This window comes from Crocuta crocuta, unplaced genomic scaffold (genome assembly GCF_008692635.1).
Source record: "Crocuta crocuta isolate KB4526 unplaced genomic scaffold, BGI_CrCroc_1.0 scaffold228, whole genome shotgun sequence".
Lineage (NCBI taxonomy): Eukaryota > Metazoa > Chordata > Mammalia > Carnivora > Hyaenidae > Crocuta > Crocuta crocuta.
This window is the reverse complement of record NW_027532820.1, coordinates 2,000,410-2,023,887: the sequence shown is the minus strand read 5'-3', so window position 1 is coordinate 2,023,887 and position 23,478 is coordinate 2,000,410. Positions and strand designations below refer to the sequence as shown.

General features: G+C 43.9%; 1 protein-coding gene across 2 annotated transcripts in view; it reads left to right on the top strand.

Annotated features, from left to right (window-relative positions):
* The window catches only part of TBXAS1 (thromboxane A synthase 1), a 157,525-nt gene that overhangs the window by 66,085 nt on the left and 67,962 nt on the right, over positions 1-23,478 (top strand). The window contains exons 4-5 of one of the 2 annotated variants that reach the window (XM_077781054.1): positions 5,678-5,774; positions 17,892-18,008. In XM_077781054.1, the coding sequence (XP_077637180.1) occupies positions 5,678-5,774; positions 17,892-18,008 (214 nt within the window). The remainder of the gene's footprint in view (positions 1-5,677; positions 5,775-17,891; positions 18,009-23,478) is intronic. The other variant, XM_077781055.1, reaches the window with a different exon arrangement.

Here is a 23,478-nt window from a genome sequence, read left to right as displayed (position 1 = left end):
TGAAATATTTGTTCCTGTCTTTTTGCCCATTTTTTATTGGTTTGTTTGTGTTTTAACTATTGAGTTTTAAGAGTTCTTCATATATTCTAGATGCAAGTCCTTTGTCAGATATATGGTTTGCAAATATTTTCTTTTAGTCTGTTGACTGTTTTTTCAGCTTGACACGGTTTTCAAAGAGCAAAAAAATTTATTTTGAAGTTCAATTGATCAATTTTTGTTTTTTTATGGATTATACTTTTGGTGTCAAGTCTAAGTATTCTTTGTCTAGTCCTAGGATCCCAGGTTTTTTTTCTAGAAATTTTATGTTTTACATTTAACTCTGTAATCCACTGTGAGTTAATTTTTGTAGAAAGTGTAAGGTTCATTTTTTTGCCAATACATAATCAACGGCTCTTGCACTACTTGTTAAAAGGTTATCTTTCCTCCATTGAATTGCTTTTGTATCTTTGTCAAACATCAGTTGAAAATATTTTTGTGGGTCTATTTCTGGGTTCTCTATTCTGCTCCAGTTACCTATGTCTATTTTTCTGCCACTACCACACATTCTTGACTACTGTAGCCAAGCCTTAGAATCGGGTAGATGATTCCTTCCCCTTTCACTCTTTTTTCCCCCCCAAAATGGATTTAGCTATTCTAAGTCCTTTGCTTTCCATATAAATTATAGAATAAGGCTGTCCTTGCCTACACAAATGTTTCTGCTGTGCTTTTGATGGGAATTGCATTCAATTTACAGATCAGTTTTGAGAGAATTAACATCTCTACAGTGTGGGGTCTTCCAGTCCATGAACATGCCATTTCTAGCTATTTAGGTCTTCTTTATTTCCTCTATATTATAAATGGCATTGTGCTTTAATTTTGGTTTCAACATGTTCGGTATTGGTATACAGAAATACTATTTTGGGTGTATATCTGTTGATCTTGAATTCTGCAACTTTGCTGAACTCACTTATTAGTTCAGGATTTTTTTAAAAATTATTATTCCTTAGGATTTTCCATTTGGACGATGACGTTATCTGAGAGCAGGGACAGTTTTATTTATTCCTTTCCAATTTATATGCTTTTTATTTCTTTTTTTCGCCTTATTGCACTTGCTAGAAGTTCTAGTACTGTGTTGAATAACAGTAGTAAGAGCGGTCATTCTTGCCTTGTTCCCAATATTAGGAAAAAAGCACTCTGTCTTTCATCATTAAGTGTGATGTTAACTGTTGTGGTGTTTTTTTTTTTTTGTAGATTTCTTGTAGATACTCTTTTTTTAAGTTAAGGAAACTTCCCTCTATTCATGAGAATTTTTATTACGAATAAGTGGATTAAATACTCTTTCTACATCAACCAAATGATCACATAATTTTTCTTTTTTATGCAATTTATATATGGATCATACTAATTTTTTTAACATATTGAAACAGTCATGTATACCTAGAATAAATACCACTTAATTGTGGTTTATAATCTCTATAACATTGCAAGTTTCAATTTGCTGATATTTTGTTGAAGATTTTTGTATCCAAATTCATGAGAAATACTGATCTACGTTTTCTTTTTCTGTACGGTCTTTTCCTGGCTTTGGTATCAGAGTAATACTTGTTTCATAAATTGAGTTGGGAATTGTTCCTTCCTCTATTATTTTCTAGAAGAGAGTGTAAAATTATTAATTTTTCCTTAAATGTTTGGTAGAATGCTGCATTGAAACCATCTGAGCTGGGAGATGTCTTTTCCAAGAAATTTTAAATTATGGGTTCAATTTATAGTTATAGGATTATTCACATTGTTTATTTAATTTTGAATGACTTTTGGTAGTTTGTGGTTCTCAAGGAATTGGTTCATTTCTTCTAAGTTGTCAGATTTATTAGTGTAAAGTTGTTATATTGTCCCTTATTATTTTAATGGCTGCAGAATCTGTAGTGATATCCCATTTCATTCCTGATATTAGTGATTTATATCTTGTCTCTTTATATTTTTGTCAATCTTGCTAGATGTTTATTAATTTTACTGATTTTTTCCCCAAGAGCTAAGTTTTTGTTTCATTAATTTTTTTGTTTTTGTTTTCAATTTCATTCATTTCTGCTCTTTTATTATTTCTTTCCTTCTTTTTGATTTAAGTTTTTTGTTCTTCTTTTTCTAGTTGTTTGAGGTAGGAACTTAGATTATTCATTTAAGATTTTTTTCTTCTTTTTGGGGTGCCTAAGTGGCTCAGTTGGTGAAGCATCTCAGGGTCCTGGGGTTGAGCCCCACATTGGGCTATGCTGAGCATGGAGCTTGCTTAAGATTCTCCCTCCCTNCTAATTTGACAATAAACTATTTGTAAAAAAAAAAAAAAAAGATTCTCCCTCCCTCAATCTCTCTCTCTCTCTCTCCCTTTGCCCCACTCCCCTGCTTGATCTCTAAAAAAGAAAAAAAGAGATTTTCATCTTTTCTAAGAATAGAAATAGCATTTAATCATTTAATGCTATAATTTCTGTCTCAAAATTACTTTAGCTACAACCACAAATTCCAGTTAGTAATCTAATTATTATATTTATAATAATGTGTTTGTTTTTTTATTCTTCTTTTTCTTGTTTCACTTGTCTTTCCTTCTTGAAGGTTACTTGAACATTTTCTCGAATTCCTCTATGACACTAAAAATTTTTTATATCACTTTATATTTTTCTTAGTGGTTGTATAAGTATACACATGTAATTTATCACAGTCTACTAGTATAGATGCTTTACCACTTCAAGTGATATAAAGAAACTTTACTTCCATTTTGGCCCCCCTTACCTTTCTTAATTAAAAAAAATTTTTTTAAAATGTTTATTTACCTTTGAGAGAGGTAAAGACAGAGTGTGAGCAGGAGAGGGGCAGAGAGAAAGTAATCCGAAGCAGGCTAACAGCATAGTGCCCAACAAGGAGCTCAAACTCATGAAGTGCGAGAGCATGACCTGAGGCAAAGTTGGACACTTAACTTACTGAGCCACCCAAGCACCCCTATCCTCCTTTTTAACTATAATTATCTCAAGCACCATCTCTTTGTTTTTTTCAATGTTGATCGATTGATTGATTGAGAGAGAGAGAAGGAACACACACAGGAGAGAGGGAGGGGCAGAGAGAAAGAAGATGAGAGAGGATCCCAAGCAAGATCCACACTGTCAGTCCAGAATCTGATGTGGGTCTCAATCTCATGAACCATGAGATGAAATCAAGAGTTGGATGCTAAACCGACTGAGCCATCCAGACGCCCCCTTAGGCATGATCTCTAAGTATATGAAACCCCACATCAGATGGTGTTACCATTTTTGCTTCAATCATCAAAAATGATTTAAGAAACTCATGAGAAGGCTATCATTTTTTAGGCTCTCTTGGTTATTCTTTCCTTTCTGAAGTTTCAAGCTATCTTCTGTTATTATTTTCCTTCTGTTTGGAGAATTTTCTTTAGCCATTTTTTAAGGGGAAAACTGCTAGTGACAGGTTCTCTTAGTGTTCCTTCATCTGACAATGGTGTTATTTCTTGTTCTTTCCTGAAGCCTATTTTCTCTGAGTATGGGACTTCTGATTGACAGTCCTCTTCTTTCAGCATTTGAGAAATATGCTACTTCCTTCTGGCCTCCATGGTTTCTAATGAGAAATCTACTGTCCTTTGAATTAGTGTTCCTTGTAAATAATCCATCTCTTTTCCCTGGCTGCTTTCAAGACTTTTTCTGTTCTTAGTTTTTGGAAGTTTAATTATGATATGTCTTGGCATGGATTTCTTTGGGTTCCTCCTATAGAGGGTTCACTCAGCTTCTTGAATCTAGAAGTTTATGTCATTTGCCAAAAAGGAGAAATTCTCAGCAGTTATTTCTTCAAACCCAGGTGACTTTTAAGTACATTTTATATGTGAGAAGTGTTGCTCTAGAGTGGGTTTCAGGAGTCCAAGAACCCCTCAAATTGTATACAAAATGCCATGAATGGCCATGTTTCTTAGGAGAATGTCTGCAGTTTTCACTAGATTCTCAAGAGCCCAAGACACTCCCCATAAATTTTATGAAAGGATTTGTTCATAGTCATATTGAAGCAATTTGGGTCTTCTAGGTTAAAAACAATAAAACCTAGGGGCACCTGGGTGGCTCAGTTGGTTAAGTGTCCAACTTCGGCTGAGGTCATGATCTCATAGTTTGTGGGTTCGAGCCCCATGTCAGGCTCTGTGCTGACAGCTCAGAGCCTGGAGCCTGCTTTGGGTTCTGTGTCTCCCTCTCTCTCTGCCCCTCCCCCACTCACACTCTATCTCTCTCTCTCTCAAAAATAAACATTAAAAAAATTTTTAAAAAAACAATAAAACCTAGTTAGTACCATTTCTTTCCTTCTGTCACATCTGTTGAATTCCTATGTCTCCAAGATTGCTATTTTCCCAACAATTTTGGAAAATATGATCACTTAGGTGAGTATTTTCTAAGTGCTTAATATATACCATTTTTCCCCTAGTCAGGGAGAAAAGGAAGAGTTAAAAAAATTAAAGACATATTTAGCTTATGAAAAGTTCTCAGTAACTGAGAATTCAGAATAAATTTTGCTGCTTTCATACCTTATGACTTTACCCTTTAAAATCTATTCCTTACAGCTCTGAGCTGGATATGACGGTGATAAAATTACATCCTGAAAGTATAATTTCATAGACTAAAAACATGGCATTATGCAGCGCTCTCATTTATCATCATCACTTGGGTTCGCTTCATACAGTTGGTAGCTAAGCACTCATAGTCTCCCCAAGTTGACTTGTCCCTGGACAGTTGCACAAGCGGGTTCCTCTGCCTGGTACACCCTCACCCCCTTTGCCACCCACTTTCCAGAACGAACTGCTTCTCTTTTGGAACTCCGTTTAAGAAGCACCACCTCTGGGAAGCCTTTATTCTCTTCCAAGTACTGAGGTGGGTGTGCCTCCAATGTGACCCCTGCTTCCCAGAGGTCACGCTGTGGGCTGATGACCTAACTTTCACTCCCACCAGACTGTGTGACCTTTGAAAGCTGGGACTGGGTCTTAGTTGCTGTTGTGCCCCCAGGACTTTAATTAATATAACCAGACATGTATTCAAGTGGTGCTTTCACTTAGAGTTCACTACCACCAGCTGACTGGCTGATCCTTTCCTCTGCTCATTAATGTCAGGAGTATCTGTTGACCTCATTCATGTACAGGTGTGGCAACCAGATGTTCAGCCCTTCACCAGCAAGTTTAATCTTTCCTGAATTTCCACAACATTTATTAATTCACATTAGACATCTTCCAAGGATCAGTATATAAAAGTTTTGGCCTTCTTTTGCTAGAATACCTGTCTCTCCATTTGGGGGCAATATGGACAACACTGACTTCTGCCATTTTTGTTTCCTACTGGATCTTATAAGTGCCTTAATATTGTGTTTCCATTTACAGATCTGTATTTTCTATCAGGCTATGAGCTCTTTGGGGGCAAGGACTCTGTCTTATTTATCCCACAGTCTCCAAGGACTGGTGCATGGTGGGATTCCAGGAACGTCTGTGGAATGAAATGAGATGTTAGATCATCACAGCTATACTATTCCTCATAATCAGCACATGCACTTCCTTATCTTCTCTACATTTTTACTTCCTATTTGTCTTTTATCTTCTATTCTAAGCCACTGTGAACCCTTTTGGGAAAGGAGAAATGGGTAGATTAATACATTTCAAAGTAATTTTTTTACTCCCTAGGTACTATCTTGGTCGTCGGATGTTTATTGTTATCTCCGAGCCAGACATGATCAAGCAGGTGTTGGTTGAGAACTTCCATAACTTTACCAACAGAATGGTATGTGGTTTTCTTTCTGCATATGGATGAATGGAGAATCATTCTAGGATTCAAAGACTGTGCATCACATCTAACAGGGACGTGATTGGGCCTCTTATCGCACTTAGATCACTTCAACTCAAAACAGCTCTCCAGTGAATTCTAGTTTCCAAAAGAGACATACAGGACTGATACAAAAGAATGGCATTTGCATTTAAGAAATGCTCCCAGAAAGCTATAGCTCAAGAGAAGTTCTGGCTAATAAAAAGGCTAAAACCAGAAGGGTTTTTTGTTTTTTTTTTTAAGCTTTGCTCAGAGCTAGAGGAATCCAGAGGGCACAGGTCAAGTGACTGAGGAAGACAGAGTAAGGTTAATAAATATCAGAGGCAAAGCAAAATTTCAAGCCTCTTGTGCTTACATCTTTCCCAGAGCATATAAAAGTCTTAAGGCTGGAAAGGGAAGACAAGCAACATTACAAGGGAAATTTGTCCCCCTCATAGCAGGAGAAGCCCTGTAAGAGGGCTCCTCGGTGTCAGCTCAACCCAATCCACTAAAGAATGTGCACATTCCATCTTTTTTTAGAAAGCACATATCCTATTTTTGATCTTTCTCGAGAACTTCCAGAGAATGAAAGAGGTGACTAAGGGTGGCAGAGGTCAGTGTTGTCCTTACCTTCCAAAGACGGAGAGATAGGAGTTCTAGCAGAGAAAACCAAGAAACTTTACATGGATTCTTAGAAAGATTCTCAAGTGAATTGGTAAGTACTTGCTTGTGAGAATTCAGAGCCTCACGATCTTTTTTTGGAGGGAAGGGGGCAAATTAAACTCAACTTCCATTCTTACAGGAATAGTAGAATCGTGTTTACTGTTGGTTATCTGGCAAACTTCTGCACACCCACCTTATGCCAGGCACCGTGTAGGTGACTATAAAGAAACAGATGTAGGGGTGCCTGGGTGGCTCAGTTGGATAAGAGTCTGACTTCAGTTCAGGTCATGTTCTCACAGTTCGTGAGTTTGAGCCCCCCGATGGGCTCTGTGCTGACAGCTCTGAGCCTGGATTCTGCTTCGGATTCTGTGTCTCCCTCTCTCTCTGCCTCTCTCTCATGTGTGCTCTTTTTCACAACTAAATAAACATTAAAAAACTTTTTTAAACAAAGAGAGAGCGCAACAGAAGATCTAGTCTTGCCCTGAAGGAGCTCACAGCCTTGTGCCAATGGCAGACAGGCAGAGACCAGTACAATCTCGTATGGGAAGTGCCCCTGTAGTGAGACCCTGGATGCCATCCAGGATGGGGGCACAGCCTTAAAGATAATAGCCTAGCCCCCTGCATTCTGTGCTGGTTGAGCTGCTCAGAGTGTTTTTTTCTCATTAAATTTCATGAGAACTTATGAGATCGGCACAACGATCATCTCTCCTTTCCAGACAAGGAAACTAAGACCCGGAGGGGTTAAGTGACAACCCTGATCACATGCCTAATGGGAACAGGGATTCATTCATATGCCACCTCCCAACTCAAGTCCTTACTGCCACCACTATTAACAGCTGCCTCAGGTGACATTTTTGGATTGTCAAGGTTTCACTGAATAGTTGGTTGCTCACCCCAGAGAAGTTCATCTTCCAGTCCCAGGTGTTGTGCCCAATTGCAGATACCACATGGCCACTAGAAGGAGGTGACCGCCTGGCCGCTAACATCATCACCTTAGGGTGCATTTGAAGGAAGTGCAGAAGTTTAACTTCTCTGGTGCCTCTAGAGGCTCCTCCCCAAATGTGATGTTGCTTCTTCCTGTGCAAAGTCCCCTGAAATTCTTTTGTGCTGCCAGGATCCTAGGAATGGAGTCTGATAGTTAAGGTTAAATGCAGCTGTAGAATGCTGTTGGGCCAGACTCTAAGGAATGTGGGTTACAGAAGTGGGGGAAGGGGCGCCTAGGTGGCTCAGGCAGTTTAGCTTCCAACTTCGGCTCAGGTCATAATCTCACGGTTCGCGAGTTCGAGCCCCATGTCAGGCTCTGCACTGACAGCTCAGAGCTTGGAGCCTGCTTCGGATTCTGTGTCTCCCTCTCTCCGTCCCTCCTCCAGTTGTGTGTGCACGTACCCGCTCTCTATCAAAAGTAAATAAACATTAAAAATTTAATAATAAAAAAAAAAGGCAGGAGAAGCCAGTGAGTCACAGGAACCCAGGCCCCCAAGCTGCGTCCCACTCAGGTAGGGAAGGCACTCCTCAAGCCTGCCTGAACCCCTCCGGCAGTGACATATGATCTGGCAGCCACGTGTCTCTGTATAGCTTCACATGACATTCAGGATGTCATCAGGGCATGGAAGCCAGAGAGCTGACCTGGAAGAGAGCTGTGCCTAGGGCAGGCAAATACCCAGCACACAAGTTCAAACAGGGGGCACAAAATAAAGTTGCCTCAGCTTCAGCCAGATTCTCTCCAAACTCATGGTCTGTCCTCCTTTTTTCCATCCCCCAGATTAATTTTTTTCCACTTTCCAGACCAGGATCCCCAGAATATGGTTCCGTTTTCCTTCTTCCACTCAACACAGTGTCCATGGGATAAGGTTCAAGTCCCCCAGGCGAGACTGAAGGGCCTCTGTAATCTGGATCCATTACGTAAGCTCCAACCTCACCTCTCACTGCTCCCCAAGACAGGCTGTCCTGCTCCAGCTGGACCGACCCCTCCATTCTCTCAGTAAACTGCTCTAGAAAGTCCTGCCCCTGAACCTTTGCTCGTGTTGACGCACTTCCTAGCACCGGAGGTGGCATAACAGTGGGTCCTGGGTTTACCAGCAATGAGAGCTGGAATAAATCATTTAACCTCTTCAAGCCTCTCATTCTGTCTCTGGAAGAGGGAGGTGATCTACCTACCCGGGCTGCTGTGAGGCTAAATGAGATCACACCGACATGTCCCACCTATGCAGGTGAGACAAGCACTCAGCATGTATTAGCTACTAAATCAATGGAAGACCCTCCCCTTCTCCCCCAGCCACTCCACCCTAGCTCTTCTTCCAGGCTCTCCTCAAATTATGCCTCCTCCAAGAAGCTTCCCCTGCTTCAATCCACATTTACCTTTCCCCTTGTCTGAACATTTGTCATCAGCACCACATCATCACTGACCCATTGCGCCTTCTGCTATATACAGCTAAATGAAGGTGTGGCTTTCACGCTAACTCAACTATTAGGTCTTTCAGGGAGTAATCCTTCTCTTTAACACCCCATGACCCAAATACATGAGGACTATTCGGTACCCAATATATTCTTGTTCCAACTGAACTGAACCTCTATCACTGTAACATTTTCCCCAGAATAACCAAGTATTTACCTGAACCTGGAGATTCAATACACACTTCCTCTTCTAGATCATTCCCAAACATGTAAAAAGACCCATCAAAGATTAGATCTCTAGGAAACCCCAATGTTTATAGTTTTCCATCTGGGAATGTATTCACTTATCTTCAGCTTTGTTTATGGTCTTTAAGCCAAGTCCATATTCATGATAAAACAATCCTTAGTGACTCAATTTTTTAAAAACCATCTTTAGAGTGGGATTTTCTCACAGGTTTTTGAAAGTCAAATTAAATTGGGTTCTGTGGTTCTCTCTTATCCATATGCTTATTTATCCGCTCAAAAAACTCAAGGAGATTAGTGAGGCATGCTTTCTTCATACTGACACCATGCTGCCTATTCTGTAATAAGCCATGTTTACTTAAGTGTTCAGCCATTCAGCTTTTATTATACATTCATTCAGTAAACATTAAACACTTATTCCATGCAAGCTTCTACCAAATGGTCCCTTGTGATACAGAAAATACCTCAGCATATTAGTTTGATCCATTAAGTGAGAAGGAACTTTGATAACACATGGTTTCTTATTTTGACTGTGAGAGCCCATCTCTGCTCACAAATCCGGGCTTGACTTGGGCATGTCCTTGAACAGCCTGATGGAGAATGGCAGTGATGTGGGAAGCTGAGTCTGGTCCTAAGATTTGACTGATGGAGCTCACTGGTTCGAGGTGGTGTGACATCACAGAGAACTCTTTGACACACATTAGCACGGAGCAAATATTTGAAGTCACAATTGTTGAATGAAATATTTTTTTCAAGCTCAAGAACATTCGGCTGAAGAGATGGTCAGTCAGACCCAGGGTGGCAGATCNTCCACAACCTCTCGTTCATATTCCAGATGGATTCCCTGGGCCCCTATCTATCAGGGCGCTCAGCACTTCCTGAAGTGCCTTCATGGTAGTGCCGCCACAGTTGACCATTAGACCCAAATCAACCTTCTTAGCATTTATGGAACCTCAGATATCCCAGCACCTCAGGACCCAGTTTCTTTATTTAGATATTTTTAATTAGCTCTTCTTTGCTATTGGGCACTTCATGAAGCCATGAGGCAGGTTTTTTTTTTTTTTTTTTTTTTTTTTTTAATCAGTGGGAAAATGGAGCTGGGTTCACATAACTCGGCAGAAACACTCATAACCAGCAGGGAACTTCTAATTCCTGGCCTCTCCTCAGGGCAGGGGTTGGGGAAGCTGTAGGAAGGTCGATAAGAGGTAGGGTGGTCCATGTTACATCAGTCTAGTTGGATGGGGGCATGGAGACAACACGTTCAGTCACTAAACCTGCCACCAGGAGGTCTGTGTTCTGGACCAAAATGGCAGCATGGCCCACAGGGTGGGCTGCAGGCTGCCCATCCCCAGTTCTACTCCTTGCATTTGAGGCAGAGGTGGTGGTATGTGTGTGGGGTGTGGGTACCAACCCTCACGTCCTCACAGACAACACTGGGGGCCCTCAGTCCAGACACAGGTCCAGCTACGCCACCAACTCACAAGAGTCGCACCTATAGCCACATAATGGATTGCTGAGTGGTTTTATCCAGAACCATCAAGACCCAAGGGCCTGGCTGCCTCAGGTGCCGCCTCTCACCACATGCAATGTGGGAATCATAGGTTTTCCTGTGAAACCACAAAGCCCTTGGCACTGGAAAAGATTATGAAAGTCCTGAGCAAATGAGTCATTGAGAACCTTCTTACCCGGTGTATCTGTAGCAGCTCCCGGTTACAGAGAAGAACAGGGACAGAACACCTTGTTCAGAGCTCATCAGCAAGCAACCCCCACCCAGGGCTCCAGGTGGATCAGGCCACCCATGCTGGGGCCCAGGAACCTGCCTGCTGGTGTCCACTGAGGCGGAGGTGGGGGGAAGCCCAGCCAGTTTGCCATACAATTGCCCCCTATACATGTAGCCAGTACCTCTCCACTGACAGCTCTTGAAAACTTACTCATTTAGGGTTTCTGATCCCCTTTCCCTTAAGTAAAACATTGAATAAATGAAAACTTGCAGGTTTTCAAATGTGCGCACTAAGATTTATGCCCTGAGAACACTCTTTGTGCATAACTTAGGCAAGTCTCATCCCCTCATTCAAACCTTGAATGCTATTTTTAGCTTTGTGTTTCTATTTTATAAAGTTTTAATTTAAATTCCAATTAACAGTGTAATATTATTTTCAGGGGTACCATATGGTGATTCAACACTTCCATAGGACACCCAGTGCCATCACCAGTGCCCTTCTTAGTCCCCATCACCTCTGTCACCCATCCCCCACGCCTCCCCTCGGGTAACCATTAGTTTGTTCTCTATAGTTCAGAACTATAGAATTTCTTGGTTCACCTCTCTTTTTTCCCTTGTGAACATTTGTTTTATTTCTTAAGTTCCACAGGTGAATAAAATCATATGGTATTTGTCTTTCTCTGACTTATTGCACTTAGTAGCCTTGTGTTTCTTGAGAAGGGTCAGGGCACATGATAGGTCCACAGCTCTGAGCAAGGCAGACGCCCATACTTAAAACCCAGACTGCCAAAAGCCAGAAACAGACGTGTGCACTCTCATTTGCCTGAGCCCTGTTATGAGCCAGGACTTTTTGGCTTATATGACACACTGTGCTATGCACAGAAAACCCCTCAGCCTGAGCTGGGAGCATCCCATCCTGGGATGGGCTGCTCATGGTCAGTCGCCAAGTGACAGCCATGATGGGATGCCCACCACTCATAAGCCTCCCCTTACCCCTACTTTCCCTGTGCCTGAAAAAGGGTCCAGAGAATTGCATTTGGTCTATAAAACACATGTAGCCTCACATTTTCAACTTGGTAGGTAAGTGTGCATGCTCACATTTTTAAAGGCATAGCGTGTATCATGAAGTCTTAGGAGTGCAGGAATAGTACTTACTAAGTGGTATTGATTTGAAGGCGCAAATGCTCTTCTTTCAGTGCCTTGTAGAACTTTTTTAAACTTCAACATTTTGCTGAAAATGATTTCATATTCTGTGTCTTACTAGTCCCTTGGTTCGACAGAAAGCTATCTTTACATTTTTAAAAAAGAGCTAAGTAAAATCTTGTTCTTGCATTTATACCTTTCTTTAACTTTTGTGGTGGCAGAAGTAGAAATGTGTGTAAAGCAGGAGATTTATTTCTAGACTTTGGGGGAGAGAACAGTAAATAAGCCACAGAAGCAATTCTGGTGTCTCAGTGGTTGGATTCCTGAACATCTCAGGAAGTCAAGTCACTGTGCCTGTGAGTACTAACCCTCACGTTTCTCCTCTGCTCTGCTCTCCTTTTAATGACACCCCATTTCTCCCCATTCTCCCTCTTCTAAGCCATAGCTCACCAATATGGTGAAAGGCACTTGGCTTAAAGAAATGAAACCAGAATCTGGATTTGCCGCCTTTAAATAGCTGAGTGACACAGACCATTCCTGGCATTTCTCTGAGCCCCTGTTTCCTCTTGGGTCAAGTATGAGTGTTAGATTAGCTAACCCCCAGGTCACTTTGGTTCCCAGTTCAGGTGGCAGTCAGCACCCTTGGGTAAACCATGGCATCCCACCAGCATCCCAGTGAGCCATCTTGAGCTTCAGATGCAAGGGTCCCTCTTAGGGCCCAACAGAATTTCTCCTCCCAGCCAAGTGCGACATGTGCTATATGAGGGACACTTTGTCCCTCCATAACACTGCTTCTGGCAAGAAACTGCAGAGCTTTTGAAGGTTTTCCTCTGAAGATTTAACAAGCCCCCCTGGCCCCTACCCCAGTCAAGAAGAGCCCGAGCTGTGGGGCACGGGGCTAACAGAAGTGCAGTTCCAAACCTGTAGTTTCTTCCTTTTTGGCAGCCAAAATGCTACGAACTCTATATTGGCCAGGGCCACCAGAGTCCATATCAGGACTTTGTCCAAATTAGAAGAGGTCCCCTTCCTTCCACTGGCAGATGCCAAGTTAGCAGATGAAGCCTGAGCTGGGTTTAACCCCTCATGTCCCCTAAGCCAGCCCCCCCAAGCCTTCCTTGGAGGCCATGCTCTCAGACTAGAGCGAAGGGAACATGGTATGTTTCTTGGGATCATTTTCCATTGGCCAAGAGTGCAGAGATGAAAATTGTCCAGTGGGGACGGAACACTTTTGCTATTTTAAAGCACCAGACGGAAGCCCTGTTTGGTTGGAATCTTTGAACAGCCAGATAGCAATTGTCACATGTTGAAAATCACATGTGTTCAGGAAATAGAATCTGGGGTTATCCAGGTGAGAGCATTCTAGAGCTGTGTTGATTAATATGAGGCAGTGCGAGAGGTTTCACATATGTGGGTGAGGAGACAGACAGGTGGTGCTGTGGAGTACAAGGTCTTCTGTACAAGGTTGTGTGAGAACCTGAAAGTTTGCAGCCACGGGCCCAGCACTTTGTGATCATGGCATACTTTGATATGAATATTTTTGGAGCCTACTTGACATACTTTTACTCTATACAGGTAGGCAGGGACTGGCATCATGACCAGTGATTTATAACCCATACCCTGTTCACCTGTTACGGCAGCTCTGGTTGGCTGCTGGGAGAACTGTGGTCTGCCCTGGCAAGGCATCATAGAGATCGTACGAATCTTAAGTCAGTGTTCTTACATGTTTCAGGACACAAGAAGACTTTTCTTTTTGGCTACAGCTTCATATTCTTTTACACTTTTTGCATAACAACATGCGTACTCGGTTATGGCAAACATGCACGGCGTGCATTGTGCAGCCCTCCGGGAAGAGCTGCTGACTCTCACGTGGCTCTGTCAGGCCGGTTGAGAAGGCCCGGTTTGGCCCACGCTAGCCACCCCAAAAATGGTGCTCTCTCGTGTGAACACAGAATGCCAAGGTGTTGGTTTTCTTCTGTAACTTGGTCCTCGGGATGATGGGATTCTTTGAAGTTTTAAAGCTCAGCTGATCTAATAAGAAGCTAAACTCTTATTTTAAAAGATCTTAACTGAAAAGACAAACACATTCAGCTGTCCGAGGGAAACTTAGCAGGGGAGCCATGGGGCTGCTACTGATCCGTCACTGCCTGGCCGGGCAGTTTTTCTTCATCCCTGGAGAACCGCCCCCAAGATTAATGAAATGGTGTGACAAACACTTTGTTGGCTGTAAGATTAGCAATATTGGTTGTAAACCACCCCCATTCCCACCCTTCAAGTCAACTGTGAGCTCCTCTCAGGGTAAGGATTCTATTCTTTGTCTTGATAGCCTCAGTGCTAGCGTAGCGCCTGGCACATAGTAGGGGCTTGATAAATGTTCACAGCTTGCTAACGCTGTGACCAACAGGACTTTAGTTGGTGGAGGATGACTCCCAGTTTGGGGTTTAGTAGGCGGAGGAGGCTTTTCAAACTTGTTTGACTGTGGCCTACAGTAAAGACATTTTCACATCATGACACAGAACACACACACCTAATCTCTCTCTCTCTCTCTCACACACACACACACACACACACACACACACACACACACCTGTCTTGAAAACAACAAAATACTTATCCTTACTTTGCGAAATGCTCCTCTGTATGTTCTACTGTGTTCTATTCCTTGTGTCCCTTAGCTTTTCTTTTTTAAAATGCTGGTTACCATCCAGCATGTTGATTTCATGGCTGGTTATTGCCTGAAGTTTGGAAACACCTGGCTGGAGAGTCAGTTGAGGTGCCTTTACTGAGACTCTGGACACAAGGCTGGGTGGACAGATAGGAGGCTAAAAAGCGGTTTTTCTGGATCTTTCTTTCTGAGCCTGTGTTCCCTTCCTGTCTCGACAGTCCTGCCCCATCAGATTTACAAGTCCCGTACCTCTTTCTTTTGGGGGAGAGCCCTCTGTACGGAGCTCTCAAAGCATCACTCAGTCAATGAAGTCAATTATTATGTGGAGAAAGGGCTGGAGCGGGACAGGGGAGTTAGTGTTTAATAGGCACAAAATTTCTGTTGTAGAAGATGAAAAGCAGTCTGTGGACAGGTAGTGGAGATGGCTGCACAGTGTCAATGTACTTAATGCTACTGAATTGTGCACTTTAAAATGGTTATGATGGTAAGTTGTATATTATGTGCATTTTGTCACTATTGAAAAAAATACATATGTGAAGATAAAATAAAAATTAAAAAAAAAAAATCCAGCCCGTTGTGGCCCCCTGGAGATGAAGCCGCAGGGTTGGAAGAATTCTTAAGGGTCATTTAGACCAATCCCCCCTCAACGCTCAAGCCTCTTGTGCCAAATTTTCCCAAAGAATGGATTACGGTCACCAGTAATGGGGGCTCATCACTCAAAGCGGGTTATTTTATCTTGGAAATTCTGACTCCTGACTGTTTAGAAGTGCTCCTTTAGAAAGTGAACTGGAACTTGCCCCATCGCTTCCAGTATGGAACCCACCTCCACCCCTCAGGGTCACCAAAGCCACCTAAATTTCTTCTTCCATATAATAGGCATTCGATAGTTTTTCAGTGCATCCTAAGTACCACTCTCTGATCTTCCAGGTCTTCTCTTTCCAGCTACACATTCCAAAATCTGCCAAACTGTCCCCTCACCAACCCACAGCTCTCCTGAAATGACCCATCGGCTGCTCTCCCTCTTACAGCATCATCTCTAGAAACAAAAACATTACTCTAACCAAGTCCCTGAAAACTTCCATCACAAAATGGAGACTTCTTATGGTGGTTCTGGGCTGAGAGGAGAGCACTGGCAGGCAGGCTGATGAGGGACATAGCTGAGGAAAACATGGACATGCTGCACGGAAGACCAGATTTGTCCTCTAGATGCAAGGTAAAAAAACAAAAACAAAAAACACCTCTTGTGGATCCATTCCTTGGGTCTGAAGGACACATGCAAAATCCAATCAACCGTGGCTCTTATCTCTAATTTATTCTGTTTCATCAGAACCCCAGAAACTACCACCCAGCTCTCCTTGGAGTGAGATGCTTTATTCCATGTAGCATGGCTAGGACTGGGTGTTTGCCAATATGTAAATTTTCCTCCTCTGACTCCGGAGCCCAAACAAATGGATTATGTTCCCAAAATTTCATGAAGGTATAATTCTGTAGAGTGACCATAGCACTCCTAAGAATTTCATTTTAAACAGAGAGACATTTCTCTGCAGAAAAGTATGTCAGCAACTTTGTTCTAATATATAATTAAATCCCCTCCTGGATACTTTGCAGTTATGTTTTATAGCTTATTTTGAATGTTCATATTTTATCAGAAAATTACAATTTTCCTCTAAACACGAGTTTTTATGAGGCTTTTGAATTATGGTGACTGGCTCCATATTTCAACTACAAAATAGTGAATAGAAATAGCAAGGGGCACCCGGGTGGCTCAGTCGGTTAAGCGTCTGACTTTGGCTCAGGTCATGATCTCACAGTTCATGGGTTCGAGCCCCGCGTCAGACTCTGTGCTGACAGCTAGCTCAGAGCCTGGAGCTTGCTTTGGATTCTGTGTCGCCCTCTCTTTCTGAACCCCCTCTGCTCACGCTGTCTCTCCCTCTCTCTCTCTCTCAAAAATAAACAAAAAACATTAAAAAAAAAAAAAGAAATAGTGAAACTGTCCCTCACACGTTGTTCCAAAAAGTACTAGGTCTTCCAATCCCCCTGCCTTCCTGAACCTCAGAGCCCTGAGCCTGGGTGCACTCTGACCAGCTTCAGGGACCCCAGTTTTGAGGACTTGGGTAGGAGTAGCTGATTTCAGAATGGAACAGATCGGCCTGGGAAGAAGGATGAAGAGACCTGGTGTTTTGCATGCTTTCAGACTCAGCTTGCCTATCTCCTCCTCTGAGAAGCCTTCCTAGCCAGTCAGGTACCTATCATTTTCTCACCTTGTCCTACTTTTCTCTCACAACACCAGTATTTGTTAGTTTAGAGGCTTACTGTCCGCATCCCCAATAGACTGTTAACTCCATGAGAGTCAGTGCAATGTCTTTTTTTTTTTTTAAATTTAGTGTGCTGTTTTTTTGTTTTTGTTTTTTGAGAGAGAGAGAGAGGAGGAGAGATGTACAGAGCATGAGCAGAGGAGGGGCACAGAGAGGGGGAGACACAGGACCTGAAACAAGCTCCAGGCTCTGAGTTATCAGCACAAGCCCAATGTGGGGCTCAAACCCATGAACCATGAGATCATGACCTGAGCAGAAGTCGGACGCTTAACCAACTGAGCCACCCTGGTGCCCCACAATGTCTTCTTTATTTGACACTGAGTAGCCAACTCCTTGCACATATTAGACACAACAAATGTTTGCTGAATGAAAAAAATGAATGGATGGATGAAGAGAACTCAGAAACATGACAGGTGTTCTCTTAGAAGTGGCTCCATTGGGACATGCCTCTGAAAGATTCTCTGTCTTCCCTTTCCCTCCCTCCATGCTCCCCACATTCTCTCTCGCTCTACATACACATTACCAAAGACCCAGAGACATGAGTCTGTCAACTCTTGGCCCAGCCTAATCAATCCAGCCACACAAGACCCCTTGCCGCAAAATTCAGATGTGAAACTCAGTCCCAGGAAAGACTAGCCCATCTCTGATAAGCCTTCTGTTTGGTCCTCAGGGAACCCTCCCTCAGCAGGGGGAATGCACAACACGTAGAAGTTGCTGAGTTATTTGTACAGTGGTGACCACACTGTAACAGAGCCCACAGCTGCCCCCAGCCCCTCCGCCATGAACCTTTACATCATTACCCATGAGGCTCTGCATGCTTCCTCTGCATGCTTGCAAGAGAAATCTCCTAATTTGTTGGTCACTAGTGGACTTTAACCAGAGTGTTTACCATAGACCTGTGTGGTCACCAAGGTGGCTTTCGCTCCCTTGTGTCCTAATCTGCTTGTTTTCCTCAGGTGTCCGGTTTGGAGTCCAAACCTGTAATGGACAGCGTCCTGTTTTTACGTGACAAAAGATGGGAAGAGGTCAGAAGTGTCCTGACTTCTGCTTTCAGTCCTGAAAAGCTGAATGAGGTAAGACGCAGGAAATGCATCCTCCCCACCCTGAGGGAGGTTTCTTCTCTCCAAACGGGCGACCCAGCGCTGGTTCACACATCACTTGTCCAGATTGCGCATTAAAATGTCCTGCCCACTGGGGCCTCCAAACCCCCCTATGACATGGGGTACGTATGGGAGTGTCTCCCCTTTTTCCAGTCTCCCACATTTCCATTTGCAGCAACTGTGAGTCTATCAGCATTCTTGTGACGGCCCAAGACTCTGCCCCAGGCACTTTGCTGGCGCCCAGGACAGAAGTGCAGGAGTGCCCTCCTCTGCTTCCATATCAGACAGATCACCTGCAGATCTTGTGAAAATGCAGATTTTGACTCAGCAGGTCTGGGGTGGGGCCTGAGATTCTGCCTTTCTAATAAACTCCCAGGTGATGCAGATGCATCTGAACAGTGAACCACCTTTTACACAGCAAGGAACCAGAAACAGGTTGAAACACAGGTGAGCTGTGAATCCAATCTGAAATAGGGAAGAGATGGCCGCGAATCACTGGGGGGAGGAGGGGGTGAACTCTAGGCACGCAGACATGCCCAGGTTAACCTTGGAGGCCAAGTCAGTGGACCAGGGGCATCCAAAACATGCTGCCAGCTCTCTAAAACCCTGGGCTCCCTCTTTCACCCACAGACCTGCCCTTTTCTTCAGGCTGTCTGTCCTGCCTCTTGGTCAAGTTCTGTTACACTTGATCTTCACTGATGGCCTCTCAATTGCTGATGTGGCTTTGGTGTCTGAATTTTGCACCAAAATTCGGGACTGTGCACTTGAGCCCTTCCGATGTGAAGCGCTCAGGAACTGCCTCAGTCAGAGTGCCACGTGCCTGGGCAACTCCAAAGCAAGCGTCCTTCCAGAGCCATCCACTGTGTCTAGCTGTTCCAGAAAGCCTGGGCTCAGAGTGGTTTTGTTCTTCAGTTCAATAAGTGAAAGCTACTCAATCTCAAGATGCTCATCCACACAGTCCTAATTAATTCCTAGAAATCTTCTGAAGCCCCACCCCCCGGAAGAGGAGAGATCCCATACTTCAAAATGAATCCCATCCAATAAAACTCACTCAGAAACCAGTGGTCCTGCCCACATTCACAGAGCTTTTGTGGTTCCACACAGCCTTTTGTATTTAAGGGCAGAGAGTGAGCTCAGCTCATAGCACCGGCTAAAACTCATCAAGCTTTTATCTGTGCCAGCACCACTCTGAGAGCTTCCCACTTACATTAACACACTTAATCTTTATCACATGCCTGTAGGTAAATACTATTATGAGCACCCTCATTTCACAGATAAGGAAACTGAGGCACAGAGAGATGAAGTAATGGGAGCATATCACACAGCTTGTAAGTCAGAGCCAACATTCTAAACCCAGCTCCTGAATATGCTTAACCTCTCTGTTTGCCCGGCTTCTCTTACCTATGTATGATTTTTGAACACTGTTCTAAGGCTCCGTAGGACTGTCCCAGGAGCTACCTGGAGGGCAGGGAAAGGAAGAGGGAGCATATGGGGCCTATGTGGAAACCTAGGGAGCTCAGAAGCAGCACTTCTGTCTTTTCGGCCTACATTTGGAATCAACAAGGTATGGAAACCCATTTCACGCACAGGAAATACAAATTTCTCCTTTCTTACCTGTACGCCCTTTGAGAACCATAGCTGTGCCATCTGGTCACATGCCGGAAGGGGACACTGCAGCCTGACCGGCAACAGGGCAGAAAGACACAGGACAATGGACCCAGATTCTAGGAGGGCTGCCCAGGCACGCTCAGTCTCTTCCTCCCAGGCCCCAGTCTGATAAGGGAGGGCGTGGAGAGCAGGCAACACCTGCCTCCTCAGCTGTACGTACACATGGGAATCACCTGGGAGCTTCAAAAACCATTGCTGTCTGGGTCCCACGTCTAGACATTCTGATTCAATTGGCCCGGCTTGGAACGCAGCCCAGGTCTGAGGCTTTGCAACTCCCCAGCTGATTCTAACGTGAAGCCAGCGCTGGGAGCCACCCCCTCGTGGAAGTTCCCCACGAGGAAACGCAGGGAGGGGAAGTCTCGCCTCAGCTGAAGCAATGGGCCCTGCTCCACACTTTGCTGTGTTAGATTCTGAGACCTCAGGTGAGGATGTGTTTAAAGAGAGGGCTTGATTCTTTAAAACTTGCAAAGCTGGGGATGCCTGCGNAGCGCTGGGAGCCACCCCCTCGTGGAAGTTCCCCACGAGGAAACGCAGGGAGGGGAAGTCTCGTCTCAGCTGAAGCAATGGGCCCTGCTTCACACTTTGCTGTGTTAGATACTGAGATCTCAGGTGAGGATGTGTTTAGAGGGCTTGATTCTTTAAAACTTGCAAAGCTGGGGATGCCTGCATGGCTCAGTCAATTAAGGATTGGTTAAATCAGTTAAGCGTCAGCTTGGGGCATGATCTCACAGTTTGTGAGTTCAATCCCCGCGTCAGGTTCTGTGCTGACAGCTCAGAGCCTGGAGCCTGCTTTGGATTCTGTGTCTCCCCCTTTCTCTGCCCCTCCCCTGCTTGTGCTCTGTCTCTCAAAAACAGAAAAAAAAAGTTAAAAAAGGTTTTTAATAAAAATAAATAAAATTTGCAAAGCAGTGTTTTGACCACCCAAACCATTTGAGGGAGAGTCACCTTTATTGCATGTAGCTGCTAAAACACTGAGTTACCAAAAGTAGGAGAGGGGACGAAAGGTAGGTGAATGATGTGGGTGGACAACACTTATGCAAACATGTGGCAGCACACTTCTTTATTCATGAGGAAATGGTGAACTGGCAGGTGATTTGGATGTAGAATCTCACCATTTGTTAAAAAGAAAATGATGAAGGATATTGGATTTTTTTTAACTAAGCGAGAAAGGGAAAAAAGTGTTTTCTTGCCAGATTTGAGCTATGTTTCTTTGGGAAAAAAAAATAAATCTGAATCTTTTTTCAAGGTCTAGGTTTCTTTCGCACCTTATAGAGTATACTCCAGAAATGGACATGATGTCATTTTCCAAACAAACTCCGTGCTCCTGGGATCCAAAGCATTTTCTCCTCCTGGTTCAGAAATCAAATTCTTAGAACCTGAATTAGGTGCAGAAAATAGAATTCCTCCAAGTGTTTTACTGCACTGAGGTACCTAGGGGAAAGGGGGAGGTCATAAAGACAGGGAGGGAGGCAGAGGGAGCCGGAGATATGGGGGGGAGACGTTTCTTTTCTTTTTCTTTTTTTTTTAAGTTTATTTATTTTGAGAGCGAGAGCGTGAACATGCAAGAGCACGAGTGGGGGAGGGGCAGAGAGAGGGAGAAACAGAATCCCAGGCAGACTCACTGCTGTCAGCGCAGACCCTGATGAGGGCCTTGAACTCCCGAACCGTGAGATTATGACGTGAGCCGAGATCAAAAGTTGGATGCTTAACCGACTGAGCCACCCAGGGGCCCCAGGGGGAAGAAACTTCACAGACCAGATTCCCTGGGGCTTGCTTCAATTCTACCCCATTACTTAACATACACTCCCAGTAAACTGAACTCTATTGAAAATCTTCTTTCCACTTAATATAGTTTAAGTTCTTGGGTTTCCATTAGAAAGGATGCAATTCCAGTGGTAGCAGTACACCTCTTTCTCTCCACCTCTGGGGCATTTAGACTGGGTGAGTTTAAGGCTCTTGGGGGGGAGCATCTAAATAGATGCATCAGCAAGTAGTTGACTACAGATGTGGAGCTCAGGAGAGAAGGGCAGGAAAGCTGGTCCTCAAAAACACAGACATGAGCGAGCTCACCCCCGCAGTACGTGCAGTCTAGGAAGAGAAGAGGGTGGTGGGGAGAGCCATATCTAAGTGCAGGGCAGAAGAGAGACCTATAAGTAAGACTCGGGAAGAACAGCCTGCAATTGGAGTCCAGGAGAATGTGGAAGGGAAATGCACTGCAAGGAGCAAGGAGCAGCCAGAGGTATTAAGCGCTGCTGAAATACAAAGGAACACCAAGACAAAAAAATATGTGACAAAGACAGTATTTTCAAACATAAGCCAATGTCTGCATGTACTGTGCTCTGCAAATCACATCCCCTGTGATTTTCTTTCCTGCACTGGGTCAGTGGTCTTGCTTCTGAAGGAGGCAGGGGGTGCCTTTCAGGACAAGGAGGTGGGTGCTCAGTCTTGAATGGCCGATCAGGCTTTCTCGAGTCCTATTGGGACAGGGGTCTTGGAAGTCAGTCTTGGGAGAGAAAAGAGTTTTCCTAATTCCAAAGGCAGTTTCCCTTGGAATCCAAAGGGCAAGATTTGGGGCTGTGAGCGTGGTGTGTCATTCCACACCAAATTGTAGACAGGATGGAGGATATGACATGGGGGGTGGGCAGGGTACCAGACTTTAGGGCCCCTGACTGCCTCCTTGCCCAGCATAAGTGACCGTCTAGGTTTCTGGATACTTTCTTTGGACTTGAACTTCCCACTGGCCTTTGCTCTTTATGTCACTGGTTCTCAAACCCTGTGTCACCAAGGCCTGCACCAGAATCACCTAGGATCCCTGTTAAAATACATAAATCTAGGGGCACCTTGGTGGCTCAGTCAGTTAGGTGTCCGACTCTTGGTTTAGGCTCAGGTCATGATCTCACGGTTCACGAATTTGAGCCCTGTGTCAGGCTCTGTGCTGGTGGCATGGAGCCTGCTTGGATTTCTCCCTCTCTCTCTCTCTATGCCCCTACCTCACTTGCATTCCCTCTCTCTCAAAATAAATAAATAAACATTTAAAAAAGTACATAACTCTAGCCACCCTAGGACCTACAGAATGAGAATTTCTAAGGGTGACTGAGAACCTGTATGTTTTACAAGTTCCCTGGCACAATTCTGGTGAGAGTAAGAGTGGAAAGCACTGGTGTAAGTCTTCCTCTTAGTCCCTTGTCTGACCACCTCAGACTCAGGGCTTCCCCAGACTTGCAGGAGCTGGGCCCCAGAACCCTGTGTGCCCTTCCCTGCTTTATTTATTTTTCTCTGTAGCACTATTGCCAGTGAACAGCCCATTTACTTTACTTCTCTTTTCTTTATTGTTAACTGCATTGCACTAGGCACAGAACAGGCACTCAGTAGTGACTTGATGGATGAATGAATGGATGGATGAATGAAGAATCAAAGAGTCAGGAAGCTTTCTACTGAAGGATATATGTTAAGACTAAGATAAAAGAAAAATAAAAGGAAATCATTTTATCAAGGAAAAATAAAATAAGGGGATGAGGCAAATCGTTGGCTTTCTCTTTGGAGTCACAAGCATATACAAGCAGAAATAGAAAAAACAGGTGAAAAGACACAGAGAGGAGACTGAGGCACTGAGGAACATGGGGTGCAGGCGGTAGAGACAATCAGAGAACCTTGGACAACAGACCTGAGCCTGCTCTCCCCTCGGTTATGGGCACCTGAGTCAGTTTTCCCTGAAATAGCTTTGAAATATCAATATCTCCATTCCTTTCTGAATTCATAAGTAGCTTGGGGACTT